Source organism: Equus przewalskii, chromosome 16, assembly GCF_037783145.1.
Source record: "Equus przewalskii isolate Varuska chromosome 16, EquPr2, whole genome shotgun sequence".
Taxonomy (NCBI): domain Eukaryota; kingdom Metazoa; phylum Chordata; class Mammalia; order Perissodactyla; family Equidae; genus Equus; species Equus przewalskii.
Genome location: NC_091846.1, coordinates 46,433,804 through 46,448,821, shown reverse-complemented (window position 1 = coordinate 46,448,821; position 15,018 = coordinate 46,433,804). Strand labels below are relative to the sequence as shown.

At 34.3% G+C, this 15,018-nt stretch overlaps 1 protein-coding gene across 5 annotated transcripts in view; it reads right to left on the bottom strand.

Annotated features, from left to right (window-relative positions):
• Window positions 1–15,018, bottom strand: part of PIBF1 (progesterone immunomodulatory binding factor 1) — a 175,264-nt gene that overhangs the window by 57,426 nt on the left and 102,820 nt on the right. For all 5 annotated transcript variants that reach the window (XR_011527894.1, XR_011527896.1, XR_011527895.1 and 2 more), the window contains exon 14: window positions 5,545–5,647. Coding sequence is in view for 2 of the 5 variants with exons in the window: in XM_070578441.1 (XP_070434542.1) it covers window positions 5,545–5,647 (103 nt within the window). In the remaining 3 variants the exon portion in view is untranslated. The remainder of the gene's footprint in view (window positions 1–5,544; window positions 5,648–15,018) is intronic.

Below are 15,018 nucleotides of genomic sequence, written 5' to 3'. Positions count from 1 at the left end.
ACAAGAAAGATGAAGAAAACTACAGCAAGTCATATCATAATCAAATTGCTTAAAGCTTGTAAAAAAAAAAAAGAAAATTTTAAAAGATGTTAGAGAATAAAGACACATTATTTAGAGAAGAACAAAGATAAAGATGACAGCATATTTCTTGGCAAAAACAATGCAAACTAGGAGAGTGGAGCAACATCTTTCAAGTACTAAAACAAAAAGATGAAAAAAAAGAGTCAACCTCAAATTCCTTACCCAGTGAAAATGACTTTCAAAAACAAAGGTGAACCCAGGATTCCACTCTTGGCTGTATACACAAAAGAACTAAAATACGTAGTCAAACATATGCTTGTACTCAAATGGTCATAGAGGCACTATTCACATAGCCAAAAGATGGAAATAATTCAAATGTCTATCAACAGATGAATGGATAAGCAAAATGTGATATATTTGTACAATGGAGTAATATTCAGTCATAAAAAGGAATTAAGTACTGACAGATGATGCAACATGAATGAACCTTAAAAATATTATGCTAAGTGAAAGAAGCCAGACACAAAAGGTCACATATTGCAAGATTCCACTTATATGAAATATGCAGAAGAGGCAAATCCATAGAGACAGACAGCACATTAGTGGTTGCCAGGGACTACAGGGAGGGGAGAATGGGGAATGACTGCTTAATGGGTACAAGGTTTCCTTCTGGGTGATGAAAATCTTCTGTAGCTAGACAGTGGTAATGGTTGTACAACACTGTAAATGTACCAAAAGCCACTGAATGTATAATTTAAAATAATGAAATTTATGTTAGGTGAATTTTACTGCAATAAAAAAGACAAGAGTGAACCCCTCGAATGCATACTTCCAGTTTATTTGGCCTTAGTAATAACACAACTGTGAGAAATATATTTTAATCTTGACTTATGTTAAGAATAAATGGTCAGAAATGTAGAAACCAAAAAAACAACACAAAAAGGTGAAATAACTTTTTGCAACCTACAGAAGCAGAAAGAATTCATCACCAGCAGACCTGCTCTGTAAGTACCGTTAAAAGAAGTGCATCAACCAGAGATAATATGATAGCAGATGGAAATTTCTATCTACACAAAGGAATAAAGGACACTAGGCATGGTAACTGTTTGGTTAAGTATAATACCTTTTCCTCATATTACTATATCTCTTTAAAAGATTAGCAACTGTTTAAAGTAGAAATAATAGCAATGCAGTGTGGGGTTTACACATGTATAAGTGAAACATATAAAAACAAAAGCACAAAGGTCAGAAGGGGACAAATGGAAATATACTATATTGTATAGTGTATTTGTATATGGGACAAATAAAAAACAAATAGCAAGATGACAGACTTAAACATAACCTTATCAATAGAAACATCAAATGTAAATGTTCTGAAAACCCCAATTAGAAGTCCTATTTTGTCAGGCTAGATGAAAAAGCAAGATCCAACTACATACGTTGCCTATAAACAATTATAAAGGCACAAACAGATTAAAAATAGAAGAATGGAAAAAACAAACCACATTAACACTAGTCAAAAGATGTGAAACTTTTACACTAAAGACTAAAAAATAACAGTACTAAAAGAAATTAACGATGTAAATAAATGGGAAGATACATAGGTTCATAGGCCAGAAATATTCCATATTATTAAGATAGCAATTCACCCCATTTAATCTACAGATTCAATGCAATCCCAATCAAAATCACAGCCAGCGTTTTTTTTTTTTTTGTAGAAATGATTATAGAATTCATATGGAAATGCAAAGGACACAGAATAGCCAAAAGTTTGAAAATGAACAGAGTTGGAGGGCTAATACTATTTAATTTCAAGACATTATAAAGCTATAATAATCAAGATGGTATGGTATTGACCTAATCACAAATAGAAAACTGGAACAGAACAGAGTCCATAAACAGACTCACGCATATAAAATTAATTGATTTTCAGCAAGGGTCTTTTCAACATATAATGCCAGAACAATATGATTTCAATATGCAAATAAATGAATTTCAATCAATACTGTGTGCACTACAAAAAATCAAAAATGGATCACGGACCTAAAACTATGAAACATTTAGAAGAAAAGACAGACAAAAACCCTATGACCTTGGGTTAGGCAAAGATATTTTAGACATAACACTAAAAACACTATCCATAAAAGAAATAACTGATAAACCAGACATTTAAAAACTTCTGCTTTTCAAATAACACTACTAACAGATGGAGACAAGTCAGAGAGTGGCAGAAAATATTTGCAAATCATATTCTGATAAGGGACTTGTTTCTAGAATATATAAATAATGCTTATAAATCAATAAGAAGAAAACCAACAAAGTGATAAAATGGGCAAAAAATTTGAACAGACACTTCTCCCTATAAAAAAAGAGGGCAAAGAAGCACATGAAAAGATGCTCAACATCAGTAGTCATTAGGGAGAGGCAAATTAAAACCAAATGAGATACCATTACACACCCATTAGAATGGCCAAAATTAAAAACATTGACCATATCAAGTCTTTGCAAGGACGTAAAAGAACTGGAAGCTTCACACACTGCTGGTGGAAATGTAAAATGGTACAAACATTTGGAAAATAGGCAATTTCCTCTAATGTTAGACACCTACCATACGATCCAGCTATTCTACTCCCAAGAGAAACAAAAGCATATGTTCATAAAAAGACTTGTCCATGGATGTTTGTATCAGCTTTATTTGTAAAAGGCAAAAACTGTAAACAACCCAAATGTCCATCAACAGGTGAATGGATGAACAACTATGGTATATCCATACAATGGAATGCTACTCAGCAAGGAAAAGAAATGAATTATGGATGAATCTTAAATAACTATGCAGAGTGAAAGAAGACAGATTAAAAAGTGTATATGTATATATGTATGTATATATACATATATGTTATGTGCATATATATACTGTAACGGTCCCATTTATATAAAAGTCTAGGAAATGGCTAATCTACAGTGACTGAATGCAAATCAGTGGTTGTTTGGGGACCAGGATGGGGAGGGGGGAAGGTTGGAAGGGAGAGATTCCAAAGAGGCATAAGAAAACTCTTGGGGTGATGCATGTGTTTATTATTTTCATTTTGGTGATGGTTTCATGGGTATACACGTGTGTCAAAAGTTACCCTACTGTACACTTTAAATATGTACAATTTAATGCATGTCAATTATATCTAAAAAAGCTGCTATGAAAGGAGTATTTGTCTTCATTTTGAATATTTTTTAGCATTCTCATTTTGGCAATTCATTTATGTATAATCTCAGACATTCTGAATAGTACATAACTTAATGTTAATTCTAACATTAGTTATTTGAGTTTCATCTGTGTATTACTCTCAAAAACTTCAAGTTGGTTTAAACACTTAACCTGCTCAAAAGAATACAGATCCTGAGAGAATTTCCTTCTCTGTTTTTTTCTACCATCTATCATGAATAGTCTATTGTTATAGAAGCGATCTAACATTATCATCTTTCAGCTAATTATGTAATTATTTTCAATTTAAGCAATATGTGGGGTAGAAAAAAGTAAAATCTATGGAATATTTAAAATTATATTACTTTATTTTCAATCTTAAGAGAAAAGTTATATACCATAGTCAGGATAAACCTTTTAATATAGGCTTACTGATTCTTTCTCCAAATGTCTCATGAAAGTTTTTCAAACATACACAAACATACAGAACTGAATAGCGAACCAATATCTACCTGTCACCCAGCTTCACACATTATCAACATTTTGAGATTCCTGTTTTATCTATTGAGCCCTCCCCCTCCCTTTTACGGAATATTTTAAAGCAAATTCCAGGCATCATACCATTTCATATCACAAATATTTCAGTATTTAAGTCTTTTTCTCAACGTAAGCCAACAGTTTATTTTGAAATTGCTTCATACAAAGTTAATACTACATTACAAGAGCACTTAATTTCTTACATTTTCCCCCTATAATTTGTATAGGAGTGAATTCACATTTAGAAATTCCTATTTCAATTAACTGAAGTGCTCAGGAAGGTGGTATCTTTTTTTTTTTTTAAGTAATATAAAGACATACAAATGTACAAGTCTATAAGTATTTCAATATTTTATTTTTTAGAAATATTTTGGATAGGTTATTCTGAAATTAAACATGAGGGATCTATAACATACTAGCCAACAGAGGTTCATTTCTGTAATCATTCCCTTACTCATCCTTCAATAGTTCCACTCACTGGTGTGCTAGAGCTGGCTTAAGGCAGTTTTTGAAAACTGACTGGTAAATTTTTAGGAATTTTGCAAGTTGGTTATTAAATACAACCATTATTAAAAATTATTTAAATTTACAATAAAATAAATTTTATTAAAAAAGGGAATACTTAAAACTCATCAATTTTAATTATTTTACTATTATCTATGCTCTTAAGTTTACATATGTCTATTGTATCGGTATGGTGAAAACATTACATGACGGTGTGGTACCGAGCATCTTTTCTGTACTGCGATTCCAGTGTATGATGTTGGCAGCTTGAAGTTAGTCATGGTGGGAGTCTTTATCTCACAGACATAAGCAAATGCTACAAATCAGCTGTCTCTCACCCTCCTGCCTGGAGAGCCGGTTGTCAACATTTACCAGCACTGCACTCTTTCCACCATGAACATTAACTATGTGTCAGGCACTGTAGTAATATGAAATATTTCTGGTCTTTTGAAATTTGGGCATAAAGATCCTCCAAATGTTACAGTATTAAAAGACAAATATGAACAGGTCCTTAAGAAAACAAAGAACACATGGTATGTATTAATAATTTTTAACATATGTCTTAAAAAAATCCCTTTATTATAAGATCCAAAAGTTTTAAAATATTAATATAGAAACACTTATTATGCTGAAACTCAGAAAATAAAAGGAACATTAGTGAGGCGACATCTTGGTTTTAATTGTTTTTTTACTTAAATTTTAGAAGTACAGAAAAATGTAATTAGATGTTGGCTTTAAGTAAGAGGATTAAAAATACTATGTAAAATGTATACATAGTTTTTAAATGATATAGTATAACACTAAGTAAAATAAGAAACATGAATCTGATTTTTAAAAAATAAATATAATTTAGGAACTATCATATCCCAAAGAATGTGAGAGCTTAAGTGTATACTAAGTTAAGTGTGTTTAATAGATAAGTGATTTTTCATCAAAGAAGTCAAAAAGCAAATCTGTTATAAAAATGAGGTTTTATTTAAAAACTTAAAATGCCACCAAAATTTGCCAAACTTGTTTTGCCAGTTGATATTCTCTGAAATCAAAGCTTTGTCTGTCTGGTCTGCATTTATATTTAGTCTGGGCAATTAATCTCTCTTTTGATCTTAGTTTTGCCATACACTGTAAGTTGTTTTATAAGGCTTTAACATTGTTAGTTTCATAAACTGTAGAATCATTTCATACTAGCAAACAGCTTATCACAGAACTGCTCAGAAAGCACAAAGGAGTAGCAAAGAATTAAAATGAACACTGTGATTCTTTATATGCGTTTCTTTTAAGTTATTTACCTCTTGTGAAAGCTGTGTTATTTGGTCCTTTTGATGTCCCAGATCTTTTAAAAGCAATGAATTCTGTTTTTCTAACTGAAGCACTCTTCTTGCCAAGTGGACACTAGGTGAACGAAATAAGAAAATTAATGCTTACAAAAGTGGAGTGTTATCTAAAATATTCAAAATGTGTTGTATGCTTTAAAGTTGACTTGCCATTTCCTAATAATACTTAAATATTACCAGAAAAAATATAGAGTCAAATAATATTTTCAGGTGTCAACGGTGGAAGACCAATATCCCAATAACTCAGAATTTTGAAAGTAACATTAAAATCTCCATAATAACATAACTGTGATATAGTGATTACTGCAGTAATGGTTCCTAGCCTTTGCTATAAAAGTGGAGAGTTACATTACGATATTTACTTGAAAAGACCACAAGATAGCAATTTACAGCTTTTCTCCATTTTTGTAAAATTTCCCATTTACAAACAAATCAGGCAATTAGTTGAAACAATAAACTTGCACTCTGAAAAGCATCAGTGTTTACCTCAGACAACATAATGCATTTTATAATACAAAACACATCTGAACAGATTTTCTATTGAAAGCAGAGATGGAAAAGATGTATGAACAGTAGAGAACGTCTACAGTAAAGGCAAAGATTCCACGCTAAAAGAAGCCACTAAAAGATCACAACTGTGAGTATCACGAGAAGATCACAACTTATTGTACTGAATGCAACCTTCAGTATTTAAAGCCACACTAAATATGAAATGTCTCAATTCCACTTCTAAGACAATTAAAAAAAGGGTTCAGCTATAAAACTATTCCTCCCGACTTCAGGGGGAAAAATGTGGCATAATTCTTTAAAGAACTGCTAATAATGTTGAGAAGATATGTTGTTGCCACAAACATCCTCTGTAATGTCCCAAATTTAAAAATTTCCTGTTTATCACGTTTTCATGTTCTGTATGAGTGAATCTATTAAGCTGAGAGAACTGCAAAATCCATGGAATCCAAGACAGGATGTTTTACATGGACAAGAACTAAAATATTTTCATTCTAAATAAAATTATAGGACAGTAACAATTTCCATTGTATTTTTAATATTTCCTAACATCAGATAAAGGAATGCAGACAAAATTCTGAAAATAATGCTAAATAATGACCCTACACATTCATTTCTAAGAACTCATTATTTCAAATGAAAAAGATGAATTCTGGTAAAAGTTTACACAGTGAACTGGGTAGCTTGTTTAGATATGCTCATATTTAAGTTTCCATCCTTTCCATTGGCATAAGATTTTGCCTTAATAATCATCTGAAGTTAGAGACAGAAAAGACACAGTCCCCATTTTTTGACAATAATTCGTTTTTTAAGGAAAAAGCTTTATAGTGGGGCTGGCTCAGTGGTGTAGTGGTTAATTAAGTTCACGTGCTCAACTCTGGTGGCCCAGGGTTCACCGTTTTGGATCCTGGGCGTGGACCTACACATCACTCATCAAGCCATGTTGTGGCGGCATCCCACACAGAACCAGAAGGACTTACAACTAGGATATACGACTATGCACTGGGGCTTTGAGGAGAAAAAAAGAAGAAGACAGGAGGAAGATTGGTGACATGTGTTAACTCAGGGCCAATCTTCCTCACCAAAAAAGAAAAGAAAAGAAAAGAAAAAAGCTTTATTGATACATAATTTACATACTATAAAGTCCATGCATTTAAAGTGTACAATTCAATGGTTTTAGTATATTTAGAGTTGTGGAACTATCACTATAATCTAATTTTAGAACATTTTCATTACCCTAAAAAATAAATTTGCACCCATTATCATCACTCCCCACTCTCTCTGCCCAGCCCCAGGGAACTACTAATCTACTTTCTTTATAGATTTTGAAGGTGCTTATAGTTTATGGCTACCCCATTTTCCATCCCCCAATATAAAATATACCAAGTTCTCTGAAATCTGACCCTAAATAAGATTTCTACAAATAAAATAAGTCTTAATGTCGTCTACATTGTAAATCTGCTGAACCTATTATATGTTTGCAAACATCAGTATTTATATCATTAGCTCTATTTTTTATTAGGTTTATTTAAAAACCTTAGTATTATCTTCATTCATATTTTCATTCCCTCTCATCCTTCAAATATGTTAGGAATATGTCTTTTCATCTTTCTTTCTCCAACAGAACTCAGCATTAGGGTCTCCCTCCTCCCCCCTGCCTCTTTCTTTTTCTTCTCCCCAAAGCCCCCCAGTAAACAGTTGTATATTCTAGTTGTGATGTGCCTCTGGTTGTGCTATGTGGGACGTTGCCTCAGCATGGCCTGATGAGCAGCGCCATGTTCGCACCCAGGATCCGAACCAGCAAAACCCTGGGCTGCTGAAGCAGAGCGCGCAAACTTAACCACTTGGCCACAGGCCCAGCCCCTAGCGTCTTTTTGTACACGGTAATTTCTCAATACATGTATGTCAAAGGTACAGACCATATTTGTGTAATGCTCTGTATAGAACAATGAACATAATCAAATGCTATTACTCAGAAACAGAGTCACAAATGAGATGAAATGGAAGAAAAAGGGAAGCAAGAAAATAATAAGATGCAAAGGTCACCCATTACTAACATTTTGAAGAAGATAATGACTTGAAGACATCAAGTTTAATAATATTAAGTAACTTAGTTTGAGTGTTTTTCGCTTTGTTTGGAAATTGCATAATGCTCTTATGCAGATATGGTGTGATATCAGGCATCAATGCAAAATATCACATGACATAAATCACTGAATTAAAGAAATTCTTGGGATGCTGGTGCTTAAGTCCTAACACCAGGGCTACCTCCTTCTACTAAGAATTTCCTTGATTTTTGTTGGGGAATTCTGAGTGATGAAAATCAACTCTAAAAACAAGAAAGGTATCTTATGATTTCTTGACACTGCTGATTAATGTGTTCCACAGTGTTCTGATGACTAGCTTATAGTGCTATTTTATTGAGAAAAACTTTCTAGAAACTGACGCTGACAGGAATGACTGTGACTACCACTATGAATGTTGATATCATTTATGATGCATAATGGCTATAACGTGAGAGACACTGTGTGCAACTGGTCTCCAGTTGTTCCACTGACCACGCTGTAAAAATTCACTTCTAAGTCAGTTGTAAAGATAGCAGTCACATCTCACAGATACATCAGAAATGGTATTAAGGTTTTCAGGTTACCCTAAATGACTCATTTAGCCTATGATGTTATAGGAAAAAAAAAAAAGGAAAAAAGAAAAAGAAAACAAGAACAAGAATAAGGATAAAAAATAATACTGTAGGGGCTGGCCCTGTGGCTAAGTGGTTAAGTTTGTGTACTCTGCTTCCATGGCCCCAGGGTTTCACTGGTTCTTTTCTTTGTTTTCATTTATTTGATTATTTTCGGATGTACATCATAATATATTTCGCATTCTGTGTAGTTACATCATGTTCACCAACTGAAAACTAATTATAGTGCATCCCCTCACATGTGACCCTAATCACCTCTTTTGCCCTCCCCCCTCTCCCCTTCCCCTATGGTAACCACCAGTCCAATCTCCAATGCTATGTGCTTGTTGTTGTTTTTATCTTCTACTTATTAGTGAGATCATATGGTATTTGACTTTCTCCCTCTGACTTATTTCACTCAGCATAATACCCTCAACGTCCATCCATGTTGTCACAAATGGCCGGATTTCATCATTTCTTATGGCTGAGTAGTAGTCCATCGTGTATAAATACCACATCTTCTTTACCCATTTGTCCCTTGATGGGCAGCTAGGTGGCTTACAAGCCTTGGCTATTGTATATAATGCTGCAATGAACACAGGGGTGCAAGTATCCTTATGCCTTTGTGTTTTCAAGTTCTTTGGATAAATACTCAGCAATGGGATAGCTGGATCATATGGTAGATCTATCCTTAATTTTCTGAGGATACTCCACACTGCTTTCCATAGTGGTTGCACCAGTTTGCACTCCCACCAGCAGTGATACGAGGGTTCCCTTCTCTCCACATCCTCTCCAACATTTGTTGTTTCCTGTCTTGTTAATTATAGCCATTCTGACCAGAGTGAGGTGATACCTCATTGTAGTTTTGATTGCATTTCCCTGATAGCTAATGATGTTGAGCATCTTTTCATATGCCTTTTGGCCATCTGTATGTCTTCTTTGGAGAAATCTCTGTTCAGATCTTTTGCCCATTTTATAATTGGATTGTTGGTTTTTTTGTTGTTGAGCTGCATGAGTTCTTTGTATATTTTGGATATTATCCCCTTATCTGATATATGGTTTGCAAATATTTTCTCCCAATTGTTAGGTTTCACTGGTTCTAATCCTGGGTGAGGACACGGCACAGCTTATCAGGCCACGCTGAGGTGGTGTCCCACATAGCACAACTAGAATATAGAACTATATACTGGGGGGGGGGGGGGGGCGGGGGGAGGGGGGCGCTTTGGGAAGAAGAAGAAGAACAACAACAACAAAAAAGATTGGCAACAGATGTTAGCTCAGGTGCCAATCTAACAAAACAATAATAACAATATTGTAAAATCTTTTTCTTTTAAAAAAATGACATATTTAAGCACATAGAACACACAGGATAAACAAGAAGTATAACTTTTTCATAATTATAATATCTGCAATTAAACAAAAATGATGAAGAGAAAATTAGCAACTTTTTTCTTGACCATGAATATCAATGACTGCAGAAAACACAGGTTAAATGAGAAGAAACATACTTATTAATTAATTCAATAAGATATTCATGAACACTTTCTTCTAACAAATATTTATTAAAAGCCTCTAATCTATGTAGGTCCTAGGAATGCACTATTTCTATCTGGAGGATCTAACAGTTTATCGAGGAAGATAGGCAAATAAAAACATTATTCTGGTGTGCTAAATGCTATGAAAGGGCACACTGAGAAATGAAAACTAATACTGACTAAAGTGGTGAAGAAGCAGAGAAATAGTATTCTGTGTAGAGGAAAAAGCGTAAGTAAAGCATGACCTGCAGCGGCAAAGTGTAAGCAGTATGGGATGCATTGATCAAACAGCTGGTGCATGGTGAGGGCTGAAACGAGAGAGATATAGGCAGGGATATATGATGGAAGGCCTTGTGGGACAAGCTGAGTTTGGATTTCATCTTTAAGTTGGTTAGGCATGACATGATCAGATCTTCACCTGAGAGACTTCTCTATCAACATTGTGGCAATGGCTTGGAGAAGGAAGACTTGAGTGAATTAGGTTAAGGTCACAGTCTAGACTAACGGTTCCCAAAAGTAGTTATGTGCAAGATAACCCACTAAAGTGTGGGAAATTTTATTTACATTTATTTTACTATTATGTGTCTTTAAGTTTTAATTTTCCATGTAGGTTTTATATTATAGTGTACATAATATATTATTCATATGATAGTACATGTGTATAATCTACAAGCAAATATAAGTATATACACATATATTGATGAGGGCATGTTAATTTTTTTTCCCAATAGAGATTCATACGAAAAGTTTGGAGACCACTGGTTTAAGCCAGATCAGTCCAATAGAAAGACAATGCGGGCCATACAAGTCATTGAAAATTTTCTAGTAGCCACATTAAAACTAGTATAAAGTCATTACACTGCATATGATATTAAAAAGTGACCTCAAAGTGGATCAAAGACCTAAATCTCAGAGCTAAAACCACAAATTCTTAGAAGAAAACATAGGAGTAAATCTTCATGAACTCGGATTTTGCAAAGGATTCTCAGACACGGCACCATAAAGCACAAGCAACAAAAGAAAAATTAGATAAACTGGACTGCATCAAACTTAAAAAGTTTTGTGTTTCAAAAGACACCATCAAGAAAGTGAAAAGACAACCCATGAGTGGGAGAAAAAATTTCAAAGTATATGTTGGATAAGGGACTTGGATCCAGAAAATACAAAGAACTCTTAAAACGCCACAATAAAAAGACGACCCAATTAGAGCATTTAGTACATTGACTTACCTATGGAAAGTTCTCAATAATTGCCTACATCCATCTTTGCACTCTTTATATTGTGATTTCCTTAGAAAGTATAACAATTGGGTCAAAACACATGTGCACCACAAATTTTCACACATTCCTCTTGAAAGGTTGTACAAATTTAAATTCTCATGAACTAGAATGAAAGTTCTCCAAGGACAGGAATTTTTATTTGTTATCTAATGAGTTCTAATTTCCTTGAACAATACCTGGTACAAAGGAGGTGTTGAGTATTAAGCTAACTGGTGAATGAATAAACTTTATATAAGACCACCTATTTCTGCATACCCTAGCCAACCAGGCATCATCAATCTTTAAAAGTTTTGCTAGAGGAGATGAATGGTCATTTTTCCCAAGAAGATATACAGATGGCCAATAAACACATGAAAAGATGTTCAATACCACTAATCATCAGGGAAAGCAAATCAAAACTACACTAAGATGGCTAAAATGGCTATAATCACTAAGACTAAAAATAACAAATGTTGGAGAGGGTGTGGAGAGAAGGGAACACTCATACACTGCTGGTGGGGGTGCAAACTGGTGCAGCCACTATGGAAAACAGTATGGAGATTCCTCAAAAAACTAAAAATAGAACTAGCATACGACCCAGCTATCCCACTACTGGGTATCTACCCAAACAATCTGAATTCAACAATCCAAAGGAGCATATGCACCCCTATGTTCGTTGCAGCACTATTCACAACAGCCAAGACATGGACACAACCCAATTGCCCATCGACTGATGACTGGATAAAGAAGATGTGGTGTATATATATATATACAATGGAATACTACTCAGCTAGAAAAAAAGACAAATTCATCCCATTTGCAATGACATGGAAGGACCAGGAGGGAATTATGCTAAGTGAAATAAGCCAGACTGAGAAAGACAAACACCAGATGATTTCACTCATATGTGGAATATAAACAAATACATGGACAAAGAAAACAGTTCAGTGGTTACCAGGGGAAGGGGGATGGGGGTGGGCACAGGGGGTGAAGGGGAGCACCTATGTGGTGACAATCAAGAAATAATGTACAACTGAAATCTCACATTCATGTAAACTATTATGAACTCATTAAAAAAAAAGTTTTGCTAAGCTTGTAAACAATAGAATCTTGTTTTAAATTAAATTTCTTTATTTGTGAGGTTAATCATCTTCTCATATGTTTGTCAGACATTTGTATTTCTTACTTAACAAATCGATGTGGATGTCCTTTTCCCACCCACTTCAAATCTTACCTATGTGGTTCATCATACTCTACATCTAAATTATTTAAAAATATCAAGGTCTTCTATAATCTCAACTGAACCAGCCTTATTTTCCATTAATGTTTACTCTACTTAATGTCCCACAAACCTGTTTTGTATATTCCTTGCACTGTATCTCTGTTAGTCCTCCAGACTGAAGAAGATAGCTTATTCCATTGCTTCATAGCCCAGCTTTTCTTAAAGGCACCCTTCAAATGCCATTTCCTCCATTTTTGACCATGCCAGTATTCACTGCTTTCTACTCCTCTGACAAAGTCTAGCACAGAATACAGCACTAAATTATACATTTTGGGATGTTTCTTGATGGTCTTTCATGGTGTTCATCTTTTCTCCCCCAACAGATGCAACTTATATGAAGTCCGGGGTCTTATACCCTGTGGTGTGTGTTGAACAGAGTGGGCACTTAATAAATCATTCCTGATTGATTTTGCTGTAAGTAAATTTTGTTCAAATGAATATGCTGCTGGAAACTATATTCCGAGGTTTCAGAGCCTCGACACTAAAGCACAACTAATGCTCAGCATCTAAGCATTCAACTAGTAATTAAAAAGTGCATAAACAAGGGAAGAAGGCAAAGGTCACATAACAATTTACCTCTTCCATATTTCAACCTCCTAAATCTTTAAGTGTGGCATATTGTTGTGGTAAGTGATTTCAGGTGAACTCTGTTTAAAAATCTGGGATATTATAAGTGGGAAGAAAGGAGGGGAGCTTAGTTTAACTGAAATTCAAAGCAAGACAAATGAAGAATTGCTCAACTATGGCTGAGTGTATGTATCCTTAACTACAACGCACATACAATGAAAACAAGTCCTTTCTAAGTTCTTTATAAAGAGTAACTATGGATACAGTCAGGGAAAATAACTCCTGGTAAGGTTATTTTTTTGTACTGAATGTACTGAACTCCTCAAGAAAGTATTTTTTTTTACAGGCTATCTGTTGGGGCACTAAACTAGGTACAAAACACAACGCTTCTTTGTAATTAATTAACTGCCTTGTAATTTTTACCTGTACCAAGATTATGTTGGACATCAACAAGAAACTAATGCAAGAGTATAGTTTTGTATCTAAATATTAAATCAAATTTCACCTGTTACCTTGGTAAAATTATTCCCCTAGGGGTTATCTCTTAGCTCTCTCATCACTTCTTGACTCCAAATAAAAGTTACTCTCTTGGATCTGTCAACAGCAGTCAGTACTTTCGATTATTACATACAATTTCATAATGTATAGCCTAGCCAATGTGGACACGGCAGACCTCTATTTATACTTGAGATGTCAAAGCCCAGTGGAGAATTTTGAGTCCTTCAATACTGGTATGGTTCTCTTAGTATTAGCAAAACTCCAAATAAATAAGTGTATTTATTTAGTTACTTGCTAGTTCGATACTTGGTCTGAAATAACATTTGGCTTTTTGATCTTTTACAATTTTAGCAGGTCAGGGTTCTGTCTCTATTAGCATGACATAAAAAATAGCTCAAAAAAATAACACATATGCCAGAATAATCCTGGCTTCAGAACACTTCCGGTTGGTCCCTGCACTGCCGGCTCTGTGGGCAGTTATTAAGGACTAAATAGTGGTCTCACGCTGATTGTTTATAATTATAGAAAACTTTCTCTAGTTTCTTCTATAAGTTTAAACTTTCACATTGATCATCAATAGAATAGTAGCAACTTTTTAAGGGACTATTCCTAAAATTGACCCAAATGAAACAAGTACAACTTTCCACAAGGTCAAAATGAGAACTCATACACATGAGAATAAAGGAGAGGAAAGCAAGTTTTCATTATGCACAGAAGTTTGCTAGAGGAATTAAGTTTCCCCTGCTTATTTTTTTCCTTATTATGAAGCTCAGTGTACTGTGAAAGTTTCAACTTAAAGCTCTTTATAAAACTAGACAGACACTAAAACAAAAGGTCTATAGTATGCAGCAAATCTTGCAATTTCAAAGGTTAAAAACCTTCAGAAAAGTCTCCACATTCACGTCCGCCAAAACAAACAGTGAAGCACACACCGAGACCACGCTAGTGCCCGAGTGTTACCCATTTAGTGTGTCAGGTTAAAAAGCATAACCAAAACATGTAACCAGAAAATCTTGTTTGCTATTTCCAAAACAATCATGACCGAAACAAAAACATTACTTCAGATTTTCAAGTTTAGTCAAGTTAAGAAGAACCCGTTTTATT